The sequence below is a fragment of the Panthera tigris genome, chromosome B4, assembly GCF_018350195.1.
Source record: "Panthera tigris isolate Pti1 chromosome B4, P.tigris_Pti1_mat1.1, whole genome shotgun sequence".
Taxonomy (NCBI): Eukaryota; Metazoa; Chordata; class Mammalia; order Carnivora; family Felidae; genus Panthera; species Panthera tigris.
This window is the reverse complement of record NC_056666.1, coordinates 102974367-102988097: the sequence shown is the minus strand read 5'-3', so window position 1 is coordinate 102988097 and position 13731 is coordinate 102974367. Positions and strand designations below refer to the sequence as shown.

General features: G+C 36.8%; 1 protein-coding gene across 2 annotated transcripts in view; it reads left to right on the top strand.

Moving 5' to 3' along the window:
- Positions 1 to 13731, top strand: part of LIN7A (lin-7 homolog A, crumbs cell polarity complex component) — a 124076-nt gene that overhangs the window by 38494 nt on the left and 71851 nt on the right. For both annotated transcript variants that reach the window (XM_042992816.1, XM_042992815.1), the window contains exon 3: positions 4319 to 4437. In XM_042992816.1, the coding sequence (XP_042848750.1) occupies positions 4319 to 4437 (119 nt within the window). The remainder of the gene's footprint in view (positions 1 to 4318; positions 4438 to 13731) is intronic.

The following is a 13731-nucleotide window of genomic DNA, read 5'->3' as shown; positions in this document are numbered from 1 at the left end:
GTGATGTAACACTTCTCCATGGATTTTTTTTTTTTTTCATCTCACAATTACTGTTTACTCAGGACTGGAAAAGGCCTATGGTGTAATGTGACAGGGCTGGCCCAGCCTTTATTTTTTATTTTTTATTTTTTATTTCTGGCCCAGCCTTTAATAGGATGTGCTGGTTTCCTTGATCGCTTTTTTTGAATGATATATCTTAACCTTGAATGGTCACAGGAATCATCTGGAGCTTAAACAAACAAACAAACAAACAAACAAACAAAAATCTTGATGACTGGATCTCAGGCTTAGAGATTTTGATACAATTAGTGTGGGGTAGCAGACTGGTTTAAAAACTCTGCAAGTGATTCTAGTGACAGCCTTTGCTAAGGAACACTGTTTAGAATGGGGTGGTACTTAACACTAATTACTTTCATCCATGGGCTTTTATCAGTCATTCTGAGACCCTTGGAAAAACCCCATTTAGTGTTATCCAGGGCATTAAAGAATAATGAAAAATCATTTTATTTACTTTCTCAACAAATGGGGTCTGTGAACCGACAACTTTGGAATCACTTGAAGTGTTTGTTTAAAAGGCAAATTCCTAGGCCTTACTTTCACAACCTTCTGAATTAACCTCTTTAAAGTGGGGGTGGGAGAGGGGTCATAAACATACATTTTAGTAATTTCCCCCAGGTGACTGTTAAGCATATTCATGGTTTAGAGCCATTAATCTGTACTTGAGTTCTTCAACCCCGACTGCACATTAGAATCACATAGGGGCTATAAAGATACCCATGCCAAATAGACCAGTGGTTCTCAACCTTGGCTGCACTTCAGCATCACCTGGAGGCTTTTTGAAAGCCTCATACCCAGGCCTTACTCTGCCAATCACATCAGAATCTCCCGGGTGGGACGTAAGCCTCTATGGTTTTTACAACTCCCTAAGTGATACCAATCTACAGCCAAGGTTGAGAACCAATATTCTTTTAAAAAAATTTTTTTAATGTTTATTCATTTTTGAAAGACAGAGAGAGACAGAGCACAAGCAGGGGTGGGGCAGAGAGAGACGGGGGCACAGAATCTGCAGCAGGCTCCAGGCTCTGAGCTGTCAGCACAGAGCCTGATGCGGGGCTTGACCCACAAACCGTGACATCATGACCTGAGCCGAAGTCGGATGCCTAACTGACTGAGCCACCCAGGCGCCCCTGAGAACCAGTATTCTGAATATTCTGGTATAATCTGCGGGGTGGGGGGGAGATGAGTCCCAGGCGCTAATAATTTTTAAATGTACCTCAGATGAATGTAATGTGCAGCCAAGGTTGAGAACTCCTGAATATTCCGCTTGGTGTCATTTTCAGCTTTTCTGAACTTCCCTCAGTGTGGTTACTCAGTGCCCTTTAGCCTACAGATGCAGGCTTGCCTCCTTCCCCACACCAGATCCATGCCAGTCTTGACCAAGGTTCATAGCGATCTGGAGGTTTAGTCTCATGAGAAGTTATGTGTCCACCTAGACATAAATCTCTAACCCTTTGAGTTAGTTTCATTAATTAATCTATTGCTCATTCTGTAAGTGTGTATCAAACACCTAATATTTGTCTAGTACTCTGCATTGAACAATGGATACAATGACAAATAAGATATTGTTCCTGGAATCTCAAGAAGCTTATAGATTTGCAAGGGTAAAGGGGCGTGTATACATGCAAACAGAGGTGTAGAATTGAGTAGTATTTATTACAGTGGCTGAATGAAAAGAGAAATGTAGAACATAGACATAGACATGTCTAAGGAGATGCTATTTAAGCCAAGTCTTCCATACATGATTTAAAACACCTTCCATGATTATGATATCTCTCTACTTCATCTCTTGCTACTCTTACTCTGGTTCCAATTTCAGCCTGCCTAATTCTTTTCAGTTCTCTGAATGCCCCACACTCTCTTACAAGACTTCAACCTGCATTTATTTGCCTAGAACACTCTTCCCATTTTCCCCACCTGCACCTCCTGCCTAGGATTCTGCTTAGCTGTTACTTCCACGAAGAGATCCTTCCTGACCTCCTGAACTATGATAAATGTCTTTGTTATACATTCATCCACTAACTTTAAGCAATTCTTTTATAGGACAAGCCCATTTTATTGCATGTCTGTGACTCCTCCCCCCCCCCCCCGCCAAACCTATAAATTTCATGCAAGTGACAGCAACCAGCTATCCCCTTCAGCACTATGTCCCATGCATACTGCAGTGTCTGGCATTATTGGATGAATGAATTAACTGCATTCCAGGAATAAGGGATGATATGTGCAAAGCCATATAGGTATGGAAATCTGTGGCATGTCCTAGAATAAAAAATATTTTGGATGGCCAAAGTATAGAATGGGCAGGAGGAGGTTTCTAGAGATGAGTCTGGAGAGGATGGTTATTAAGGGCCCTGTATGTAACCCTATATGATCTGAACTTCACCCTGTAGGCAGTGGGAAGTCAGAGGTTTTATGTGGCGGAGTATAATAATGAGGTTTATCATTCAGGATAATCACTCTGGTAGCAAGGTGGAGGATGGAATGAACAAAAAAAGGCTAATTTAAAAAACAGTTGGGAGATGTTCCAGTAATACAGGTGAAAAATAATAAAGGCTTTTCTGAAGTAATCAAGCGAAAGGGCTCCATTCAAAACGTACATTTCAGATAGAATATACAGCTCTTACTGACTAACTGCGTGTGGGGGTGAATGTGAAAGATGATGTTTAGCTTGGAGGACAGGCTTGGTAGGAATGCTATTCATGGAATTATGGAATAAGGAAAGAGAAGAACTAGTTTCAGGAAAAAAATTAATGAGCTCAGTTTGTAACAGTTGAGAGTTCCACATACCTGTAGACATCCATGTAGTCTTTTGTGTAGTTAAAGATGCATACGTTCTTAGCTTGGTAACTTATTGATTGTGGATACAGTTGGTATTGTCTAACTGACTACGTTGACTTCCAATTTACGCACAAAAAGACAAACTCTTCAGACTGGCAGTGTTGTGTTGATTTCATGATTTTTTCTTCATTGGGCCACAATTAACAATCAGTTGGCAATACTTCAAGGGAGAGTCTCCATTAAAGTCACTCACTAGTTATTTTCTTTGATAGAGACATATATGTATGCCATTCCCACCCAAATTCTGAGGAGGTAATGATTTTATTATAGGTAGCAATGCTGTTATATTTCTTTTTCATTTGATTGTGAGTTCAGAAAGGAAGTATGTCTTAACTCTTCCAGTTAAACTTAGTGCCAAGTCTAATGGGAAGAGAAATTAGTGGATGGATGGATGGATGGATGGATGAATTTATAATCTGACAGGGATATGGGATGCTTTCTGTAGCTAATCACTTAGAAACTGAAAACCTTCCATCTTAAACATAAATGCCTAAGTGACTGCACTGAGTTATTAACTACAACAGATAGAAGAGGTCACCGTAAGTTATTTTTAAAATGTCCTTTCATCGTATCATTTTCTCCAGGCACTACAAAACCATCCTGGGAATTTTAAAGCTATGGGTATAAAAGACAATGTTTCTTGATACATTAACCTTTGATATTGTCCAGCAAAAGATGAACCTTTAACTTATTAGTGAATTTTTTTTGCTTGGTACTGTTCTTAGAAGCTGGTAGGTGGGTACACAATCAGATTATTTTAGGAAAATAACCTTATGGACCATATGAAGAGGCTGGAGAAGAAATGACTCTATTTGGATAGAGGGGAGATGATGATAAGGGCTTGGAATAATAATAGCCATATGGAGAAAGCCCATTCATTCATAAATTTATTCATTCCTTCCTTCATTCATTCATCAAATATTTATTCACTGTATTATACTATGGGGATGCCAAGGTGACCCAACTTAGATAGAGTTTGGGTAAGAGTTTAAACTGTAAGAGTTTATAGATAAACATTTGTTATATTAATAAATGTAAAATTGCAGATGTGATAAATGTGGTATGGGAAAGGAAAAGTCACACTGAAAACAACATCTCAGAGGTAAAATTGACAGGCTTTCTTTGGTTATTGGGGTATCGATGAAAGACACGCTACCTCTTCTTTCCCGAAATAATATTCAAACTGATTTGCGTGACAGAGAACATATATGAAATGCCATTAAAGAAGGTGTATTCAGTGACTAATTGCGTAGAACAAATTAAAATGACTTTTTATCAAAAGATGAGATCAATAAGCTATGAATTATAAGTTCTGATTTTGCAATTTATTCCACTTACTCATTACACCATCCCATTGGAATGATGGTACTTTGCTGATAAGAGACAGTTGACTCTAGATCCCTCTATTTTGATTCTTTTTTAGATGTCGCCAGAGCAATTGAATTACTGGAAAAACTACAGGAATCTGGAGAAGTACCAGTGCACAAGCTACAATCCCTCAAAAAAGTGCTTCAGAGTGAGTTTTGTACTGCTATTCGAGAGGTATGACACTAAAATTTTAATAACGATATTTAGCTATTTGTCTCCTGAATAGAAAAGATGTCTTTTCCACACAAACAGTTGAAATAGTTAAGATTGGAACTACATCTTAGCTTTCTGTTTTTAGCTGCTTGGACAGATGATAAAATGTAATTTAGTCTGCTAAATTCATAAATTAGATCCAGTCAGGATTTATACAGTCATATAAAACCAAATGTTGACTTTATGGTACCAATGAGGTCACTGCCTCAGCAGGTAGCTGTTACTTACTTGCAGTCTAAGTTATTTAGTGGTCACATGAAGTCATATGGATACTCAGTTCAAAATAGTCATAATTAGTGGGGGATTGTGCTTTTCTTAAAACAGCATTCAACTGAATCTTAGATAAATCTGGAAGAGTAACCTCCTACTGACTAATGTTACAGTTATCCAAACATTACTGTCTAGTGCAATAATGGAAAACCTCTGAACAGACTGATATGCCCCTCTAACAAATCTTTGCGATGCTTTCCTTGCTAGAGATTTTAAGAAGCCTAACATAAAACAAGTGTGTAGAAATGACTGTTTGAATCTTGTATTGACTTGTGGTGGAACTGACTAGTCTGCTAATTAATTTAATTGTTAAAATAAAGTTCATTCAAGATGTATATACCATATTGTTTCTTGAATAAAATAATATTAAGTCCATCCTTTCTTCCCCACCAGGTACTAAGCAGTAATTCATTAGTTAGGACCTGAAGTCCATAACTCCAGCGTATTTGCTCTGCTAGAAGTCCCCACTAATGAATTATTTACTGTCATCTCCCAAACCAGTTGAACCCAGTGACTTTCTGGAGAGTTTGTTGTAGCAGAGGACATACACTTGTCAAGGAATACTTGTTACCAACTTCCTTTCCTTTTTGCAACTCTACCTGTGGCCAATGCATATATTTTTACCTCAACAATGCTAATATATGAGTAGTCACTACATAGGAAAGACCCAGGTGACTAAGACAGAGACATACAAAACCTCTCTCACTATAGATTTAAACTGTAGCCTATCCAGTGAGGTACAGTTTGGATTTTGCTGAGATTTGATTTAGACTGTGCTTTGCTAAATCTTTATCAGGTGAAGTTGTTCACTATTTGATTTTTGTTTATAATGAACACAGCTTAAGTAAATAACCATAATTGTGTCTCCAAATTCTAACCTATGAATTTAACCAAAGGCCGAAAGGAAATTTCTGAAAGTGTATGAGTTCTCGGCCACTGACTGCTCAGTGGGAAAGGTATAGATATGTGGAAACCCCGTGGGCCTCTTTCAGGTCAATTCCTATAGTCACTCTGTAGATCAAGGTTAAATCCCCTACACGCTCTTTTCTTCCTTCACAGAGTGCTTGCTACTCCCCTGAGATTTGATGGCCGACTTTTCATTTTTAGATATTCTATCATCTCTTTTACTTTCCACAGAACTAACTAAAGGATAGGACACATCAAATGTGTATCTCTGGTAACTGGGAATTTGGCATGTGAGCAATGCAAAGTCTCCACCTTTGTGGAATTTACATTCCAGTGAGAAAATGATGATAAATAAATATGCAATACAATGTCAAAGGGTGACAAAACTAGGGAAATAAAAGAAGCAGGATTAGGGGAAGTAGGAATAAAGCTCTATTAAGTTAGGGTGGTAGGAAAATAACCTAACTGAAGTAATGGAACAGGTCACAAGTATCAGTGGGATACAGTGTTCCAGGTGGAAGAAACCACAAGTACAAAAATCCAGAGCCAAGAATGATCTTAGTCCATGGAAGGAAGATCCCAAAAGCCAGAATGTATGCAGTGAAATAAGCCAGGTAGGCTTCCCAGAGGCAGCCAGAGAGCAGATCACATGAGGCCTTGCATGCCGTTGTTAGGAGATTGGATTTCATTCTAAGCATGATAGAAAGCCCTTGGAGAATTTTGCCTTGGCCTGATTAGATTTTTAAAAGGTCTTTCTGAATGCTGTGAGAATACAAGTGTGTGGGCAAGAGAGGAAACAAGAGAGTCCAGTAACAAAGTAATGAGTAGATCAAGTGAGAGATGTGATGATGGTTGCTTGTGTGGTAACAGTTTTAGCTGTGGGAAGTCTTCAGGTTCAATGTGTGTTTTTTGAGAGTAAAGTCAACAGGCATTGTTGACGCATTGGATGTATGGATGAGAGAGCAAGTCTCAATTGCCTTTTAGGTTTGGGCTTGAACAATTGGATGGATGGTTACATAAGGAAATAGAATCTTTGCAGTTGGACCAAGTTTGGAGAAGACTGTCCAAGAATTCTGTTATGGACAAAGCAAGTTGATGATGCTTTTCTGACATCCATGTAGAGAGTCTAACAGGCATCTAAGTCTGAAGCTTGGGGGAAAAGTTGGGTCTGGCGATGTAAATGTGGTATCGATATCTGTTCAAATAAATGCACAGACCTTTTTCTTTAAAGAGTTTACTAATGAAAAAGAGAATAAGAGTAAAATAGAAAAGAAATATGAAGACCTTGTATAGGCATTATAACTATATCTTTCAAACCTAGTTTGTGGTAAAGTGTCCTATATGCATCATTAGTGGTCCATGGAAATCTATAACTGAATTATGGGCAGTCCAATACTTTCAGAGGGAAAAAATCATATAATTTTTCTGCTTTACATTTTATAAATTTGGACTAGCAAGATTAATTTTAGATTCATACTAATGCCCTTATAATAATTTTGTCCTTTAAGGGCAATGCATGTTGTACAGATATTATTTTGATCAATTCATCTTGACCCACATTTTACACTAGTTTTATGATATTATTCATATTTAAGTTTGGAATGTACCTCATTATTCTCATTATATCACTTTACATTAACTACAGGAAGTAATGATAAAAATAGCAATAGGTATTCAATAATTCTGAATCATAGAATAATATTGCATAACCATCTAGTGAAAAGTTCTTCAATAAAAACATAAAATATGAACCCATGTTGCCAGACAGGTGAATGCACAAGCTGGTAAAGAAAAGTGCAGCTGGGAAGTATGGCAATATACAGTAATAAATATCTGAAAATTAAATTTTCTTGAGTCGAGAATCCTTTCCCTCCTGGTCTCTTGGGTACTGACTGTTCTACTGGCATGAAACCTTTGAAGGTTTAGTTTCCTATTCAAGTTATGCTTAGAATCTCGATGGTTAAATTATTTGAGTTTTTTCAGGAATATTTGTTAATTCATACTTTCCAATGTGACAGTTATTAATTTGGTCATAACAGGTAGAGAAAGGACAAAGAACTGCATGGGCGTCATTCTTAGTTGCATTCACCAGAGCAAAAACAGGTAAAGGTCATTGTCAACAAGTCTGTGAAACCCAAATTATTCTAAAAATAAAAAGGGAGAGAATCAGTTGCCAACTCTTTAAATTGCCATACACCTTACACTAGTGTAACAGTAGTTATAGTTACGTGTTGAGGCAATCCCATGTTTTGCTTTACATTTGGATGAAACCACTGAATCAGCTCTTGGCCTATGGGTAGCACTTATATGGGAAGAATGGTTTAATGAAATTTTACTTTGTTTTTTACTGAAAATGAATGATTAAAAGAGATTAGATGTTTTCTCTACTTAACTATTCTTCTGTAATCTGTAATAAAGATAGAAAAAATCATGTTGAGACCAGTACTGAAACAAGACCATTTATGTACCCAACTAACATTGATGTATTAATAAACGAGTTTCATTTGAATGCCAACCCACATACAGCTGTAGCCATAGAATAAAGGTAGTAGATGGCACTACTTACCTTGATATTTTATTTTCTGGTTGAAGGATCTCAAAGGACCTGATTAACAGTTAAATTGCACCATTCTGTGCAAGTAATTTTGGGGTACATGGCGATAAATGGACTGACACATGATGTTCCTTTTCCCATAGTGAGAGGTACCAGCTGACAAGAGAAAGTTCACAGAACTTTTTGAATGAGAGATGAAATAAAAAACTTTATGGTACTGATAGTCCCAGTAAGGGCCATTTCTGGGCCTTTTTAACTGTCTTTTTAAGTGTCTTCTTCAAGTTTTTGTTCATCACTGTATTATTTAGGTTGAACGACCTAAATTTATAAATTGAAATGTAAGGAAATACATGGGTTGAAATATAAGGATTGTAAAATGTTGGCTTTGGTAAGAGAATTTCCTATGAGACTTGAATGGTGAATTTGAATTGAATTTAAATAGTTCGATTACCAAGAGATGAACTTTTTCCTGACACTTCATATTCTTCATGCCTCAGAGAAAGAAATCAATAGTATATGAGCGGTTATATTTTAAGAGGACATCCCATTTCTGCAACACAGTTCAAAGAAATTCTTTCTGAAACTAAAATAATAAAAAATAAACAGACTTAATCTATTTACCATCACCATCTTCCAAGTTTTACAACATTTAGGCTTCCTGCTTTCCAGGGGAATGTGCTCATCAATCTGGTGTTTGATGTGCTGCTGAGAGTGGTTTGTGGTGAGGACTTGCTCCCGCATTTATGGCTGTCCTATGCATTTTTGAACCAAAAATGCAGAACCAAATGACACAGTCGCCAAAAACTGCCTTCCCTGGCCAACTGCCAGATGCTGTGTGTTAGTATTTTCTAATGTAGTAGAACTGTAGATTAAGAAAATAAACCAATTCCATATGGAATCATTCTGATAGTCAGGATTGTCGGAAAACATTCTAGTTCTCTTCTTCTCAGCACATGTTACAACTGGATTTCCCCATCCTCTTTAAGGCGAGATGTGGTTGATGCCTTGGCTAAGGAAGTGTGAGTGGAAACGGTGTGTGCCACTTCCTTGGTGAAACCTTTGAGTCAGTGCATGGTATGTTGTGTTCCTTGTCCTTTGCTATGTGACTAGTGATGTTTTTAGTTGGTGAATGATCAATCAGTCTGGGTTGCAGGGTGAGGAAATGAGAAATACAGGCTCTGCGAACCTTTTACGAACAGGTAGCTTGAACAAGAAATACACCTTTGTGACTCTAAGCCTCTAGAATATTGGGTTGGAACATAATCCAAGCCATCCTGACTGATAATACACAATCATCAAGCCAAATTTAGCTTGGATAAAGGTTATAAGCAGTAGCAAGCATCATTTTAACCGCTGTAAAGCAAAATTAATGTTTAAAGTCTATTATTTTCAATAAGATATGATAAATCTTTTTAAAACTATATGAAATTAATAACCAATATAAGTACCACGCCCATGGGATGGTTCATAAATTTTAAAATCTGAGACACTTGGATCATAGATCTTGCTTCTAGATTATTTTCCATTTCCTCCTATTCTCACTTTTTCTCCCTGAGGATGGAGCCCATTAACCATCCAGAACCACCTCCTACCCCATCCAAGTCTTACACTGTTGCTTAATAAAGGGATTTCTTTGTTTATATACTAAAAGTTATAATCAACATGGAAGGAATAGTTAGGATGTATCAATCTGCTATTCAATTGCTCTTAGTCTCCAGTGAGATTCTTCCCCTGGAGAGAGCTGTAGATTGGGAATTACCATCACGGTGACTCCCACCAGTATCATGTGAAATTTCGCAGTGAGGCGTTCTGTCAGATCATGGGAAGCAGCAACATCATTAGAGCATTGTTGTAGTCAAGTCGACCAATGTTCAAATCCCAACTTGGCTGCTTATTTCAGAACTCTCTAATATTTTATTTGTCAACTTTTAATAATGGAATGATACCATCAGTCTTGAAGTGATTCTGATAGTTAGAGATCATATATGTAAAGTCACATAGTACAGAGTCTGGCATCCAATAATTACACAATCAATGGATGCTATTGTAATTAAAGGGTAGAGTCCTGAATTATCACTAGGTATAGTGTTTTGGTAAGTCAGGAAATGGGTAACAGATGGGAAGAGAAATATTAGTTTCTATAGGCTAGATCTAAGAAAATCTATAAGACTAATAGACATAGTCATTGCCCCACCATTAATCATGAAAACAAAATAAATGGAGCCATTGTATTCTAATTCCACAATCATATGAGACATACCATTATGACACACATGTTTGTTTTTGGTGTTGTTCTGTACATCTTAATCTACTATGTGGATGAAAACATGGTCAGCAAGTGTAATCAGCTTTATGAGAAAACTAATGATGCGTTGTGTGATAGAAAACAGGTTTAGAATTACCTTAAGAAAACATACTTGGATCAATCCTGACAAGATGAGATGAAATAAGGATACATAGAAAGAGAAAAAAGTTGGTGGTAGGGAAAGTGGAAGGGAAAGAAGGTAGAAAGGAAGAGATAGAGGGAAGGCAGAAAACAGGAAAGGAAGAAAGACAGGAAGAAAGGAAAGATGGAAGGCAGGCTGATGCTCAATCATGGCTTGTTGTTGTGTATTTAAAAAAATGGCAAGAACATGGAGTCAGAATGTTGACAATCGTTTCAGACAACCTGGACACAAATCCTTTAGCCATCTAATTATATGATCTTGTACTCGTTACTTAACTTCTATGTTCCTGGTTTTGTTTATTCTTTTTTTTAAAACATGAAATAAGACAATAATAACGTTGGGAAGATTAAATCAAATGAGATTAAAAACTATAAAATACCTTGACTAATACACTACCTAGCTAAAAGAGTAAGTAGTTAAGAAAGGGTAGTTACTCTGGTGAAAAATTCAGTGGCTTTTAGTGACAATACAATAAAATTTTATTGTATTCTGATAGAAATATTAGTTACAAATACAGAGAATAACAGTTCTGTAGTTACCAACCATCCAGACAAATGTAAATTTTTTTTCTCCATAGGAGGCTCACATTTAAAAAAAGTTTTTTTCATGTTTGTTTCTTTTTGAGAGAGTGAGCGCACGATCAGGGGAGGGGCAAAGGAGAGGGAGACACAATCTAAAGCAGGCTCCAGGCTCTGAGCTGTCAGCACAGAGGAGGCTCACATTTTAAGAAAGATGTTGGCAATCTGGAGTGGTTTTAGAATAAACCAATATAGTAAGGAATCTGGAAACCTTGCCATTTGACAAAAAGCTAAGGACTTGGTGATAGTTAGCCACAAAAGAAACAAAATCATGTGCAATATGCTTGTCATTTACTGTTTGGTAGGATGAGGTGAAAGGAAGGTAACCATGCTAGACCACTGGGTGAAAAGTAGAAGGATGCAGATAACTAGTGGTAACCAACAATGGGCTCATTTATAATGTAAGATGCTTCCTATAACAACAGCAAAGGTTAGATGATCATATTTCAGATCACTTTTTCACAAGAGCTTTTAGTTTAAGGTCATATATAAGCTTCATGTTATAGGTGAAGTAAAAGCAAATATACATGTATGCTTTTATAATGTAAATTATATAAATACTTGTATATAAATACATATAATTTACTTTCCCTATTTCTGTTCCCTTCCATTTACACGCAAAAAAATTTATGGCAAAATGTTTTTAATGTTTTACTTTAAACATGGATTTCATTATGTAAAATTAGCATCCTGTTATATAATGGCATTTAAAATAGCACTATATTCGCGGGAATTAACAAAAATATATCTGACATATGTTTACACATATCTTTCTGTTCGTATTGAACTTAAGTTGGCAGATGACAAAGGAAAGAAAGCTTGATGGCTCTTTCATTTCCTTTGATTTTATTTGCACTGCCAAATGTGATAGGACACAAAAGCCAGATTGTTTCTTGTGTGATAAGTTTCCTGCCAAGAAGAGCATGAAGTCAATAAAGCTTATTTCTGAACATCCTGAAAATACATTGCACAATATAGAATTTTTATTTTCTGTACCAAAACTTAGATTTGTCCCAGCGTGTCTTGACACGTTTCCAAGCAAAAGGAACCAGGAATAATTGGAGAAATCTCGATCAAGTCCTGTACTTTAGAAACGTTTGAACTGGTGGGTTGCTCAGAAGCACGAGAACAGCAAAAATAGTGTCTCTGTTCACATGATATAACCTGCTTCTGAACTCTGACATTTTGCTAATATTTTGAACCAGTTATGGTGAAAATAACAGCTGTGCCATGTGTACTTGGCAGGCAATTAGTGAAAACTATGATTGTTGCAGTAAAGCTCTGATTTTTATCCATCATGTGAATGCTGATGGTCCTATTGAAGTCTATGTGTGTGTGCGCATGCGTGCCCATGTGTGTGCGTGCTTTTGTGTGTGTGCACATGTGGGTTACCCCATTGATATTTTAAAGACCAAGTTGTTCCAACAGTAGAAAGTTTCTTTGTTTTGCAAAACTCCTAATGGAGGAAAACTCTTCATATTCTGTGTACATGTGGAGTACATACAGAGTTTCTCGGTCCAACATCCAGCTTGATTATTTTGGTGAAGAAGACAAAGCTTTTACTTTTTATGGAGGTTTATTACTTTTCAACATCAGCATGCATTAGTGTCAAAGATTCTGACAATTATCCTAAAAGATGCCTTGCCTGCTCTGTGAAAAGTGGTCCAGTAATTTCACAGTCATAGCTTGGAACCTATATTTACATTTTTATTTCTAAATAGAGCAAGCTGTGTTCTTTTTCACTGTCAAAAGTTGTTGTGGGGTTTTGGTTTTTTTTTTTTTTTTTTTTTTTGGTCTTTTTGGTTTTCTTTAGGCTTTCCAGAGGATATGTGTTAATGTACTTGGTTGAACTTGAGTCAGAAATTTCACTTTATTTATTTATTTATTTATTTACTTATTTATTTACTTATTTATTTGTTTGTTTTAAGTGTCTGATTTATTTTTTGCTGTATCTTAGAACAGTTTGACAAGAGAGGTTCATTTGTGGCTAGACTTTCTTGTAGTAAACTCTAAGATGGCTGTAAGAAGGAGGCTAGTCATCAGATTCCAGATTCACGCATCTTGTATGACTGCTGCTAGCAATACCTGCCGTTTTGGAAGCAGAAGTTAGAGCCGAAAACTTGTGACCTTTCCAGAGCTACAGAAAGGATACCTGTGAGGGCAAAGGGAGTCAAAAATGAGAAAGCCTTGTCAGTTTAACCATGGAGAAGAACTACAACAACTGGAAAGACTGCAAAACTCTTTCAAAGGTTACTTCCGCTTAAATGATTTAAAATTGAAAAAAAAGGTTTCAAATGTCTTTCTTTGCTGACAGAGGCTGCATTGATGCCAACCTTTCTAAAAATAACTTCATTTACCTTGAGGACAAAGGATTTGGTAGGACCTAAATTCAACTTGAAGTGTCTTGAAGAAAGCGCAGGTGTCTTGACACAAGTCTGTTCTGCTGTAAGGGAATTTAATTCTGTTTGCTTTTAAAAGTGGTGTGAGTGGCAACTTTGAG